At 28.7% G+C, this 13576-nt stretch overlaps 1 protein-coding gene across 1 annotated transcript in view; it reads left to right on the top strand.

Moving 5' to 3' along the window:
• Mrtf (Myocardin-related transcription factor) overlaps nucleotides 1–13576 on the top strand; it is a 358893-nt gene that overhangs the window by 283257 nt on the left and 62060 nt on the right. Inside the window, exons 2-3 of the mRNA XM_075304799.1 lie at nucleotides 5291–6610; nucleotides 6720–6869. Coding sequence (XP_075160914.1) covers nucleotides 5291–6610; nucleotides 6720–6869 — 1470 coding nt within the window. The remainder of the gene's footprint in view (nucleotides 1–5290; nucleotides 6611–6719; nucleotides 6870–13576) is intronic.

Raw genomic sequence — 13576 nt, 5'->3', positions numbered from 1 at the left:
CGATGTGTTATAAACGGAATGACAAAGTTAATATACCCCTATCCTATGATGGAGGGTATAAAAAAATTTACTATTTTTTTTCTATGTACCAAAGCAACGTGACTACAGAGGATGGACGGACATCGACCCAGAATCACGATAATAAATTTTCGTCCCAATTGATTTTCACCTGCGAATTATATGTATTTTTTTGTCCCCCACAGTATATGTCTTAATGTATGTGTGCACGTTGTAATGCGAGCGTGTAAAGTAAAATAAGGAAATGTGGAGAATATTCAATAACCACTTTCACCTCTGGATTTGTTCGTGGAAAAACGAAACCTTTAGTGGCCCCATAAATTTATTTTTTGTTATTGTTGTGACAAGAAGTTTTGACAGCTGATGAAAGAACGCCGCTCACTCATTCGCATGCTTATGTGTACTTAGGATTATATGTAGGTGTAGGTGTATGTTGGCTGAAAAAGGATTACCAGGCCCCAGCACATCATAGTGAAATATTTACTTTCGTTTCAACCTCAAAAGAAATTTTTAAGTAAATATTTTGAGAATGGCTGCTGTTTTAAGCCCCTTATTCGCATGTTTCGTATGTTTTGTAAGATTTTTTAAAGGTGATACCAAGCAAAGTTTAAGAGAAGATTAGGTTTTGTTTTATATCCTGAATTAGTTCTGTTATCAGCAAAACCAATTTCTTATTTTAGTTCGCTATTTATAACGAACCTGTAGGAAATAATCTTTTTGCACCTACACGGACGAAAAAGACTGTTTTTCATATGTTTGGGTGTAAAAATGATATGTTTGGAACTCAAATTTTTTAGCACAATATTTTTCAGTGCAAGCATATAATGTTCATAAACTAGCATAACATGTTTGGTACATATATGTTAATATGTTAGAACATATTATGTTTGGGATATAAAATGTTTGTAAATATAATATGCTTAGATGAAAACATATATTAATTGGGAAATAGCCTATAGAAACATAGAGAGTATGCTGCAAGTAAAATAATGGAAGTAACCAATTGGCGCCTTCAAAATATATCCACACAAAGAAAATTTCATTAAAATTTTTTACTACCAGTGTACGAGTGCCCTAAGGTGCAACATAATATGCTTGAACAATACAAACAATATTTTGTTTGGACCAATCCTGAAAATATATAACAGGTTGGCTGATAAGTCCCCGGTCTGACACATAGATGGCGTCGCTAGTACTAAATATTATTATACCCTCCACCATAGGATGGGAGGTATATTAACTTTGTCATTCCGTTTTTAACACATCGTAATATTGCTCTAAATCGCGCTAACTTCCGAAGGAAACAAGCTATCGACTTGAAACATGGCACAGATAGTTGTTATTGATGTAGGTCGGATGGTATTGAAAATGGGCCATATCGGTCCACTTTTACGTATAGCCCCCATATAAACGGACCCCCAAATTTGGCTTGCGAATCCTCTAAGAGAATCACATTTCATCCGATCTTGTTGAAATTTGGTACATGGTGTTAGTATATGGTCTCTAACAACCATGCAAAGATTGGTCCATATCGATCCATAATTATATATAGCCCCCATATAAACCGATCCCCAGATTTGGCTTGCGGAGCCTCTAAGAGAAGCAAATTTCATCTGATTCGGCTGAAATTTGGTACATAGTGTCAGCATATGATCTCTAACAACCATGCAAAAATTGGTCCACATCGGTTCAAATTTATATATAGCCCCCATCATTAGCGTAGCTAGACAATTTTCCTAGGGGGGGCTATAGCCCCCCTAGCTAAAAGTTTATAGACTGAACTTATAGGTTCAATTATTGTTTTATTTCATAAAAAATAATACAAAAATAGACATCAAAATAATATATAATAAAGCAACTAAAAGTACCACACTTTTCCCAGCAAAAAAATTGGGATTTGTTTTAAAGGCACAACTTTAAAAGCACTTCCAAAAATGTCCTCACAAAGAAGTTAATTATATTAACTACATACGAAGTTTTTTACTTCAGTTTTTTCATATTTTAATGCGTAATTTTTGTTTTCTTTTTTCAAATAGTTTAACCCTGGACAGTCATCCTTATTTTTTGTACACTAACGTCATCCTTCGTCATTTTGACTACGGCTTATTTCAAGATGCTATAATTTGCACTGTGAGCAAAAATGTGAACCAAAATTGATTTTATTTTCTTATTCATTTTGTTTTTAATTAGAATACAACAAAAATTCATAAAATATTTGCATTTGTATAACTTAAATTTATCATTTCCCAATCGACTAAAATGCATTTTAGATCGAAAATGAAATTACGCGTCGTCATTTTGACGAAGGATGACTGTCCAGGGTTAAAAAAGAGTAAGAATAAATAAAATGGTAAAAATTAATCAAATTTTGCCACAAAAATGCTAAATCCATTATACAAAAATCGATAATTTTTGAAAACATTCAAACATGCGTTAGAATGCATTAAAAATCATAAAAAATATAAAAATTATTATAAATTAATGTTTCTTGAAGCTCGAGGTCTTTATAAATATTTATATAATTCTAGCAAAAGATCGACCAAAAATCAAATAAAAACGAATAAATAAAAATTATTTATTTGGGAAAATATCACACAATTTTTTAGTTCACATTCAAAACTCTGAATTCGGATCACACCGTAAGAAGTGATGCAAATTTATTGCAACGGCTGTTGAAACGGTGGACATTCGTTCTATGACGAGTTCCTATTACATTCATCGCTTCTCCGCCAATTTTGCACCACTTCCGGACACAAAAAGAACATTTTCACTTCTTTTTTGGCGACGCTTTTTTGCAGCGTTATTAAGATATTAATTTATGAAAGAATAGTTTTAATTACTATTTTTTAATTAAGATGACGAAACCAGACTAAACAATATAATAAAGGAGCTTTACAGCCTGTTTCTGTATGTCGAATGTGCTCTGTGGATCGACTAAAATGGAAACAAACAGCTGAATTTATAACCAAAAACCAGCTGTTTCTATGCATTTCAGTCGATCGATTGAACTCGTTCGACATACAGAAACAGGCTGTTAGTTATTTAACTAAACCATAAGCTCAATCACAGCTCTATTTCATAAATATCAGACTTCAAACATTGCCATCGGCAACTGCTACCACAACCCAAGTAATTCGATTATGCATGAAAGCCTTTAGCGGAACTTTGTGCGGTTGTATATACTTGTTTAATTTTTATAAAAATGTAAAATCGTAAATGGGTTTTCAAATTCTGGGGGGGGGGGCTAAATTTTTTCTGGGGGGTCTAAGCCCCCTCCCCAGAGGCCTTCCTACGCTTATGGCCCCCATATAAACCGATCCCCCGATTTGGCTTGCGGAGCCTCTAAGAGAAGAAAATTTCATCCGATCCGGCTGAAATTTGGTACATGGTGTAAGTATATGGTCTCAAACAACTATGCAAAAATTGGTCCACATCGGTCAATAATTATATATAGCCCCCATATAAACCGATCCCCCGATTTGGCTTGCGGAGCCTCTAAGAGATGCAAATTTCATCCGATCCGACTGAAATTTGGTACATGATGTTGGTATATGGTCTCTAACAGCCATGTAAAAATTGGTCCACATCGGTCCATAATTATATATAGCCCCCATATAAACCGATCACCAGATTTGACCTCCGGAGCCTCTTGGAAGACCAAAATTCATCTGATTCAGTTGAAATTTGGTACGTGGTGTTAGTATATGGTATCCAACAACCATGCAGGAATTGGTTCATATCAGTCCATAATTATATATAGCTCCCATATAAACCGATCCCCAGATTTTACCTCCGGTGCCTTTTAGAGAAGTAAAATTCATCCGATCTGGTTAAAATTTGGTACGTGGTGGTAGTATATGATATTTAACAATCATGCCAAAAGTGGTCCATACACACAAAAAATTTTTTTTCTGATTCAATCACGAAATTAATTGATCCAATTAATTTTTTAATTGAAATGTCTTCAATCACGAAAATGATAGTATCAATCACAGTTTTAATTGGGCATAGAAAAAATTCTTGATTAAAAAATTAATTGATTTCATTGCCAAATTTCAATTAATTTTTTAATTGATTCAATTAAAAATTTAATTGATGTTGATTGCAAAACTCAATTAATTTATTAATTAAAAAAGGTAACTATTTTCAATTACATTCTGAATTGGCTTAGAATTTTTATTTGGATTAACAATTGATTGCTTGAAAAAAAATTTAACTAAAAATTTAAAAAAAAATTCATCATCATCATAAACTGACTTAGTCTTCCGAATTTGATTAAAAGTTAATTGTATCAATTAACTTTTTGATTAAAAATTTTAAAATGTTCAATCATTGACTTAATTAACTTAATGTTTCTATCTTGATTAAAAAGTTAATTGTACTAATTAATTTATTAATAAAAAAAAATTCAACTTCAATTAACTTTTTAATTGGAAATATTTTGGTGATATTTTTTTCTGTGTATCAGTCCATAATCATATATAGCCCCTATATAAACCGATCCCGAGATTTGGTTTTAGAGCCTCTTGGAGGAGCTAATTTCATCCGAGTCAGTTGAAATTTGGTACATTGTGCTAGTATATGGCCGTTAACAACCATGCCTAAATAGGTCCATATCGGTCTATAGTTATATATAGCCCTCAGATAAATCGATCCCCAATCACACATAAATTGGTCCATATCAAGTTCAAAATTGTATATAGCCCCCATATAAGCGACCCCGATATTTCAATTCTGGCTCTCTACATATCGTGCAAAAAGTCCATATCAATTCATAATTATTTGTAGATTTACCTAAATATACATAACTTTTTTGTCTAATATATACCACGTATGGACTAACTCATAATTTAGAAAACGATATTAAGAAGTTTTAAGATACCACAACCAAAGTAATTCGATTGTGGATGACAGTCTTCCGTAGAAGTTTCTACGTAATCCATGGTGGAGGGTACATAAGATTCGGCCTGACCGAACTTACGGCCGTATATACTTGTTTTTTTTTTATATTTTATTTTAAATTGAATGTTTTTTCCATTTCGTACATAACTCATCCACCATATAAAGTAACTCTATGTAGTATTTTCACTTCAAATGAGACCTTTTTCAGAGAAAATGAAACGTTTTTCAATCAAATTTCATTTGATTTGAAAAATGATGTGATTTTTTTTTACAAATCAGCCGAAAATTAAACCTACTCAAAATCCTTTGTTTTTAAAGCATTATTTTAATGTTTTTATTTTTTTTTATTTTTTTATTTTTACTTTTACAGAGTCTACGCACGGCGTGGACGGCCCTGCATCGTGGCGTTTAACGCTCGATCAGGATCTTATCGACACGCTCAAGGGCAGCTTCCCCAGTTGGTTTCAACAGACAAACGCCACCACCAATACAACTGTTGTCAGTACGACGGGCTCAAAGCTCCTGACGGCAGCTGGCACCCACAACAATATTGCCAATCATATCAATAGATTCAAAGTCCACCAACATCACCACAGCAACAGCAACAGCCACAACAACGGTACGATAACCATCAATAATCATAGCAGTAGTAACGGTCATCGTTACGGTCATCATAATCATTTGTACCATAATCACCGGCACAACAACGGCAGCAGTAACAGCATCAGCTCGAACAATATCAACGTTAAGAGTAACACTATTAACGGTGTCACCATCACGACCACCACTCACAACGGCATTAATTTGCTAAACAACACAATTTGTGTGACACCCATTACTATTGATACCACCAGCGGTTATATTCATCACACTACGCCGGCTACAACAGCGGCAGGCCATAATTTCCTAAGTCAACAAAATACACTCCATTTGCATCAGTTAAACGGTGTTGCTGCCAACAAAATTTTATCGGCTGCAACTGTTTCTGCTTCTTCAGGGTCATCATTATCATCATCACCTTCATTGTCTTCGTCTTCAGCATCACCAGCATCCAGTGTGACTTCGAATTGTTCCGGTAACACACACTCTACGATCTCATCGAAAAACTCTAGTAATTCGTCCTCAGCATCAGCATCATCCTCATTAACTTCCTCAGGTCAAACAAAGAAATTGTCCAACATTGAAAATTCCTCAAAAACGCATGTAAAGACACATAAGACCCCTTCCGCTACCATTCAAAATTGTGCCAATATCCAGGTAACCTCCACCGCCACAATTGCCAAATCATTGCCAACGACAAATAGTGTGTCCGTGACAACGACACAAGGACTTAAGACCAACAATAAATCTTCATTTGCAACACAGATCGCATCAGCAACAACGACCACAACCACTGCTAAAATTGCCTCAACATCAGCGGCACCCCTGCTCCCGATCCATATACCGTCCGCTGTAGGAGCCACAACAATTACACGCGTTATTCCAAAATCGCCATCATTGCATAGCCTTAGTGGTGGTACATTACTTGCAACATTCTCATCGCCTGGCTCTGCCACGACTTTTGAACTTGTTTCAGATTCATCGTGTAACGGCCTATTGACCGCCTCCCATTTAAGTGGGAAGAGTGCATTTGAGCAGACATTTCAGGACGTCATATTATTGCAGGAAGCCTATGACGACATGTCAGAAGGTATGTGTAATGCCAAAGGCCTCCTCATTATAGGTCCGGTTTCAGTTCAATGGGCATGAATTATTTTCAATTGTTCTTTACATCATTTTTTTTTCATCTTATCGAATAGGCGAACAGCGTTTAAATGCATCATTTCTGGGAGGCATCAGTAGCAGCGATGACGCCACAAATTCCGATTTCTACGATCCACGACAATCACCTCCCAAGGCTATTGTCGATTCAAGTCCTCTTCAGCCCCAAATGGACAAGAATAAAGAATGTAAGTATGATTAAAAAAAAAATAATAAAAAATAAATAAATACCACAAAAAAATACCATAAATAAATACCATATAAAAATGTCGAAATAGCTAAGAGTTCATAGGTATTTAAAGCCCATGACCTCCTGAATCAAATTAAACATTTGCTTCTGACTTTTAGTTTCTCTAGTGGGTGGATTTCTTTTTTTTAATAACATAAAAATCCTTTGTGATATGAACTTCTTGTGAGTGCCAAATTCCATCAAGTAATGACTTGGGAGGAACTTTAAAAAATGTTAACTAGGTGTTTGAATGTACTATAGTGCGTATAATGAACATCGAAAATCATACGACACCCCGTACGGTAGAAAATTTAATTTTATATCCGAAAATTAACTAATAATGAATTGCCCCAACATGCGGCGTTATTCTAATTTTTAAATAATATTCGTCAAGAATAATAAAACCTCGTTTAATTTTTTTACTGCGTTTTACATCCTGTAAAAATCAGAAATTTTAAATAAATTGAGAAAATTGCATCTTTAAAAATAAAATTTTCTATAAAAGTACACTTCTTAAAAAAATTTTATATAAATACGATTTTGACAAAAAAATAAAAATTTGACAAAATTTTCTATAGAAATAAAATTTTGACAAAATTTTCTATAGAAATAAAATTTTGACAAAATTTTCTATAGAAATAAAATTTTGACAAAATTTTCTATAGAAATAAAATTTTGACAAATTTTCTATAGAAATAAAATTTTGACAAAATTTTCTATAGAAATAGAATTTTGACAAAATTTTCTATAGAAATAAAATTTTAACAAAATTTTCTATAGAAATAAAATTTTGACAAAATTTTCTATAGAAATAAAATTTAACAAAATTTTCTATAGAGATAAAATTTTGAAAAACAAATTTTGACAAAATTTTCTATAGAAATAAAATTTTGACAAAATTTTCTATAGAAATAAAATTTTAACAAAATTTTCTATAGAAATAAAATTTTGACAAAATTTTCTATAGAAATAAAATTTTGACAAAATTTTCTATAGAAATAAAATTTTGACAAAATTTTCTATAGAAATAAAATTTAACAAAATTTTCTATAGAGATAAAATTTTGACAAAATTTTCTATAGAAATAAAATTTTGACAAAATTTTCTATAGAAATAAAATTTTGACAAAATTTTCTATAGAAATAAAATTTTAACAAAATTTTCTATAGAAATAAAATTTTGACAAAATTTTCTATAGAAATAAAATTTTGACAAAATTTTCTATAGAAATAAAATTTTGACAAAATTTTCTATAGAAATAAAATTGTGAAAAAATTTTCTATAGAAATAAAATTTTGAAAAAATTTTCTATAGAAATAGAATTTTGACAAAATTTTCTATAGAAATAAAATTTTGACAAAATTTTCTATAGAAATAAAATTTTGACAAAATTTTCTATAGAAATAAAATTTTGACAAAATTTTCTATAGAAATAAAATTTTGACAAAATTTTCTATAGAAATAAAATTTTAACAAAACTTTCTATAGAAATAAAATTTTGACAAAATTTTCTATAGAAATAAAATTTTGACAAAATTTTCTATAGAAATAGAATTTTAATAAAATTTTCTATAGAAATAAAATTTTGACAAAATTTTCTATAGAAATAAAATTTTAACAAAATTTTCTATAGAAATAAAATTTTGACAAAATTTTCTATAGAAATAAAATTTTGACAAAATTTTCAATAAAAATAAAATTTTGGTAAAAATTTCTATAGAAATAAAATTTTTACAAAATTTTCAATAGAAATAAAATTTTTACAAAATATTCTATAGAAATAAAATTTTCTATAGAAATAAAATTTTGACAAAATTTTCTATAGAAATAAAATTTTAACAAAATTTTCTATAGAAATAAAATGTTGACAAAATTTTTTATAGAAATAAAATTTTAACAAAATTTTCTATAGAAATAAAATTTTGACAAAATTTTCTATAGAAATAAAATTTTGACAAATTTTCTATAGAAATAAAATTTTGACAAAATTTTCTATAGAAATAAAATTTTAACAAAATTTTCTATAGAAATAAAATTTTGACAAAATTTTCAATAGAAATAAAATGTTGTTAAAAATTTTTATAGAAATAAAATGTTGGTAAAAATTTTTATAGAAATAAAATTTGGCAAAAATTTCTATAGAAATAAAATTTTGACAAAATTTTCTATAGAAATAAAATTTTAAAAAAAAATTTCTATAGAAATAAAAATTTGACAAAGTTTTCTATAGAAATAAAATGTTGACAAAATTTTCTATAGAAATAAAATTTTAACAAAATTTTCTATAGAAATAAAATTTTAACAAAATTTTCTATAGAGATAAAATTTTGAAAAACAAATTTTGACCAAAATTTCTATAGAAATAGAATTTTGACAAAATTTTCTATAGAAATAAAATTTTGACAAATTTTCTACAGAAATAAAATTTAAAAAAAAATTTCTATAGAAATAAAAATTTGACAAAACTTTCTATAGAAATAAAATATTGACAAAATTTTCTATAGAAATAAAATTTTGACAAAATTTTCTATAGAAATAAAATTTAAAAAAAAAAATTTCTATAGAAATAAAAATTTGACAAAACTTTCTATAGAAATAAAATTTTGACAACATTTTCTATAGAAATAAAATTTTAACAAAATTTTCTATAGAAATAAAATTTTGACAAAATTTTCTATAGAAATAAAATTTTGACAAAATTTTCTATAGAAATAAAATTTTGAAAACGTTATCTACAGAAGTAAAATTTTGACAAAATTTTCTATAGAAATAGAATTTTGACAAAATTTTCTATAGAAATAAAATGTTGACAAAATTTTCTATAGAAATAAAATTTTGACAAAATTTTCTATAGAAATAAAATTTTGACAAAATTTTCTATAGAAATAAAATTTTGACAAAATTTTCTATAGAAATAAAATTTTGAAAAACAAATTTTGACAAAAATTTCTATAGAAATAGAATTTTGACAAAATTTTCTATAGAAATAAAATTTTGACAAAATTTTCTATAGAAATAAAATTTTGACAAAATTTTCTATAGAAATAAAATTTAAAAAAAAATTTCTGTAGAAATAAAAATTTGACAAAACTTTCTATAGAAATAAAATTTTGACAAAATTTACTATATAAATAAAATTTTAACAAAATTTTCTATAGAAATAAAATTTTGACAAAATTTTCTATAGAAATAAAATTTTGACAAATTTTCTACAGAAATAAAATTTTGAAAACGTTATCTACAGAAGTAAAATTTTGACAAAATTTTCTATAGAAATAGAATTTTGACAAAATTTTCTATAGAAATAAAATGTTGACAAAATTTTCTATAGAAATAAAATTTTGACAAAATTTTCTATAGAAATAAAATTTTGTCAAAATTTTATTTGTATAGAAAATTTTCTATAGATATAAAATTATGACAGAATTTTCTATAGAAATTAAATTTTTACAAAATATTTTATAAAAATAAAATTTGAAATAAAATTTAGAAGTAAAAGTAAAAAAAAAAGTTTTCAATAAAAATAAAATGTAGCAAAAATAACATTTTTTGTTACCCAGTAAAAAAGCAGTGAAAATGTTCTTTTGGATCCGGAAGTAGCGCAAAATTGGCGCAGTAGCGATGAATTTAACACGGGCTTGTTATAGGACGGATGCCCACCATTTCAACAGCCTTTGCACTGAATTTCACTTCTTACTCTGTGATTTCAATTCAGTGTTTTGGATGTGAATTAAAAGATGTTGTCATATTTTGACAAATAAATAATTTATACAATTTTTTATGGTTTTTAACGAATTCTAACGCTTGTTCGAAACGTTTGAATTAAAATATTTTGAAAAATTCGCAATGTTTCTTGAATGGATTTTGAATTTGTTCAACAAAATTTAAATAATTTGTACCATTTTATTAAAGCTTACTCTGTTTTTAACCTTTTTGAAACAAAGAAATTAAATTTACCCATTAAAAATAAGAAAAAAGCGAGTTACTATATATCGAGTTATTATAGTTGAAATAAAGAACAGCTTTGGAAGTACATCTTTTGGAATTGCTTTTAAAGTTGTGCCTTTGGAATTTTTTGTCCAAATTTTATTGATCTAGAAAATTTTTGTTAAAATTTTATTTCTATAGAAAATTTTGTCAAAATTTTATTTCTATAGAAAATTTTGTCAAACTGAATTATATACGTACTTAATCGGCCTTTTTGAGAAGACGATGTTACGAAGTTTTAAGATACCTTGCCATCGGCAAGTGTTACCGCAACCCAAGTAATTCGATTGTGGATGACAGTCTGTAGTAGAAGTTTCTATGCAATCCATTGTGGAGGGTACATAAGATTCAGCCTGGCTGAACTTACGGCCGTATATACTTGTTTTTTTTTAATAATTTGTATCAACCAAAAAAGCTGACTAAATTTCACAATTGAATAATAAAATCAACTCTTGTAAAATTCTTTTAATTTCAAATCACTCGTAAAGAGAAACTCATACATTTCGTGGATATCGCTGCTGCATAAAAGCCTTCTTATCACGCCATATCCTTTTTTTTCTTTGTCTTTAATCACATCAACTTTCAACATTATCAACAACAAATGAGCAACACAAAGAGCTATGGAACTTTCGTATTGTTACTCCTTTGATTCTTTGGTAACTTTTGTCATCGCATCACCAAATTCGTTTCCTTCCAAACATTTACTGAAGGTTCTAATTTTTTGTTTCTGTGATGGCACAGAACAATGCTGATGAAGAAAAAGATATACACATGTCATCCATCCGTTTCTTTCCATTGGGGCATGCAGAGGAAACTCAAAGTTATTCCTTTCGTCCTATTTATAAGGGTTTGTTGCTTTATTGTTGAAAACTTGCAATTAGAGAAATACCATCGCAACAATCAACCATCCTCCCGGCCAACGAAAAGATACCAAGACTACATTCTTTATCATATCCCACTAGAAACTAAATATTTTTTTTTTGTTTTGAATGATGCCCCTGAGTATGAGTACACGCGGAGAAAAGAATAGTTGTAAAGGTTGTTGCTACACGCAAAAAGAAGTTTACTTCGTTTGGTATTAATTCCGAGCCAAAGATGCGACTTCTTTAAAATAAAGAAATTTTTAGCAACCTATCTAGCCTTAAATCTAGAATCAATAAAATTAAAATTAGGATACAGATCGCATTTATGGAATTTTCATCCTCTTTTTGTAATATATTAATATTTACAGACTAACAAATATTTAGAAATCCACATTATAAAAAAAGCAAAAAATGTTTAATTCAAAAAAAAAAAAAAAAAACTTTAAATCAAAGATACGAAATCCTTAAAATAAATATTAGCCTATATTTAAAGCGTCTTTATCTTAAATAAAAAAAATTTAATATTTCAGTTAATTTAGGGACGAATTCTTGAAATCAAAAATGTTTTCTTTATTGTAATGAAAATTTTTGTACTAAATTTAATGAAAAGAATTTTTAAAGCAAAGATTATAAATTTTCATTTAATTCAAATTTCATTATTTAAAATAAATTTGTCTTTAAATAACCTCAATATTTTTCAATATTTTTTTCAGTGTAATGTTAACAAGTTCAAATTAAATATAATTGCAAATATATTAGTAATATTTGTATCTGTGTATTTAAGTAATTTCTGGGTATACATTTTCCATTGTATTGTATCCCGACGGATTATAGCATATAACGCCGACAGAAAAAATAATACAATTATCATTAAAATGTTGTGATTTGAAAGATAAAATTATCACTATGAATTTTAAAAAATCTTTGAATCCCAGCAAAGCGATGGTCGCCTATCAAGAATGATATCTGACGTCTTGAAAACTCTAGCATATTGGTGTCGTTGCATCCCTTGCAATTCTCCCATCTGCTTCGCAGTTCTCCGGTATGTTCCTGTGGCCATGCACCCATATTAGGTGAATATTGTACTGCTCAACCATCACGTTGAGAGATTTGCGGCAGTTAAGGAACACAGAGTCCAAGGATTTTATTGCAGGTTAACTGTATGACTACATTTTGAGATTTCCACAAAGCGTTTTTAAAACCACGAAGAATTTAATGTCCTGAACTAATTCATGAAAAACTACAACCTCTCATAGAAGAATAAATGAACTAAAATAAAGAAAGAAATCATTGGCGCCAAATCGTGACCATTTTTACCACACAGTAGTTCATTCTTATTATTTTTGGGTATCGTACTGAAATTTTCTTCTGCTTTAGTTCATATTGAACTTATATTTACGTCACTGAACTTTATACCCATGTGTAGTTCATAAAATATTTGAGACATACTTGGGTTAAGGAAAATTTCCTTGGCCTGTGGAAAATTTCGTAAAAAATAATAAAATTAACCTACAAACAAATATTTTTTTGCAATAGAAATAAGTTAAAATTAGTGTTGGTTTCAGTTGGTTTCGGACTTTGTTTTCAGTGTGCCTTTGCAGTGGGCATCGGTACTACGGTTGTGGCAACCCAGCCAAAAATAAACTACCAAACAAAAATCTTACTTTTATTTCCATAGAAAATTTTATCAAAGTTTTATTTCTATAGAAAATTTTGTCAATTTTTTTTTATATAGAAAATTTTGTCAAAATTTTATTTCAATAGCAAATTTGTAAAAATTTTTTTTCTATAGAAAATTTTGTCAAAAAAAAAATTC

Source organism: Haematobia irritans, chromosome 4 (genome assembly GCF_050003625.1).
Source record: "Haematobia irritans isolate KBUSLIRL chromosome 4, ASM5000362v1, whole genome shotgun sequence".
NCBI classification, from domain to species: Eukaryota; Metazoa; Arthropoda; class Insecta; order Diptera; family Muscidae; genus Haematobia; species Haematobia irritans.
This window is presented reverse-complemented; position numbering and strand designations above follow the sequence as displayed.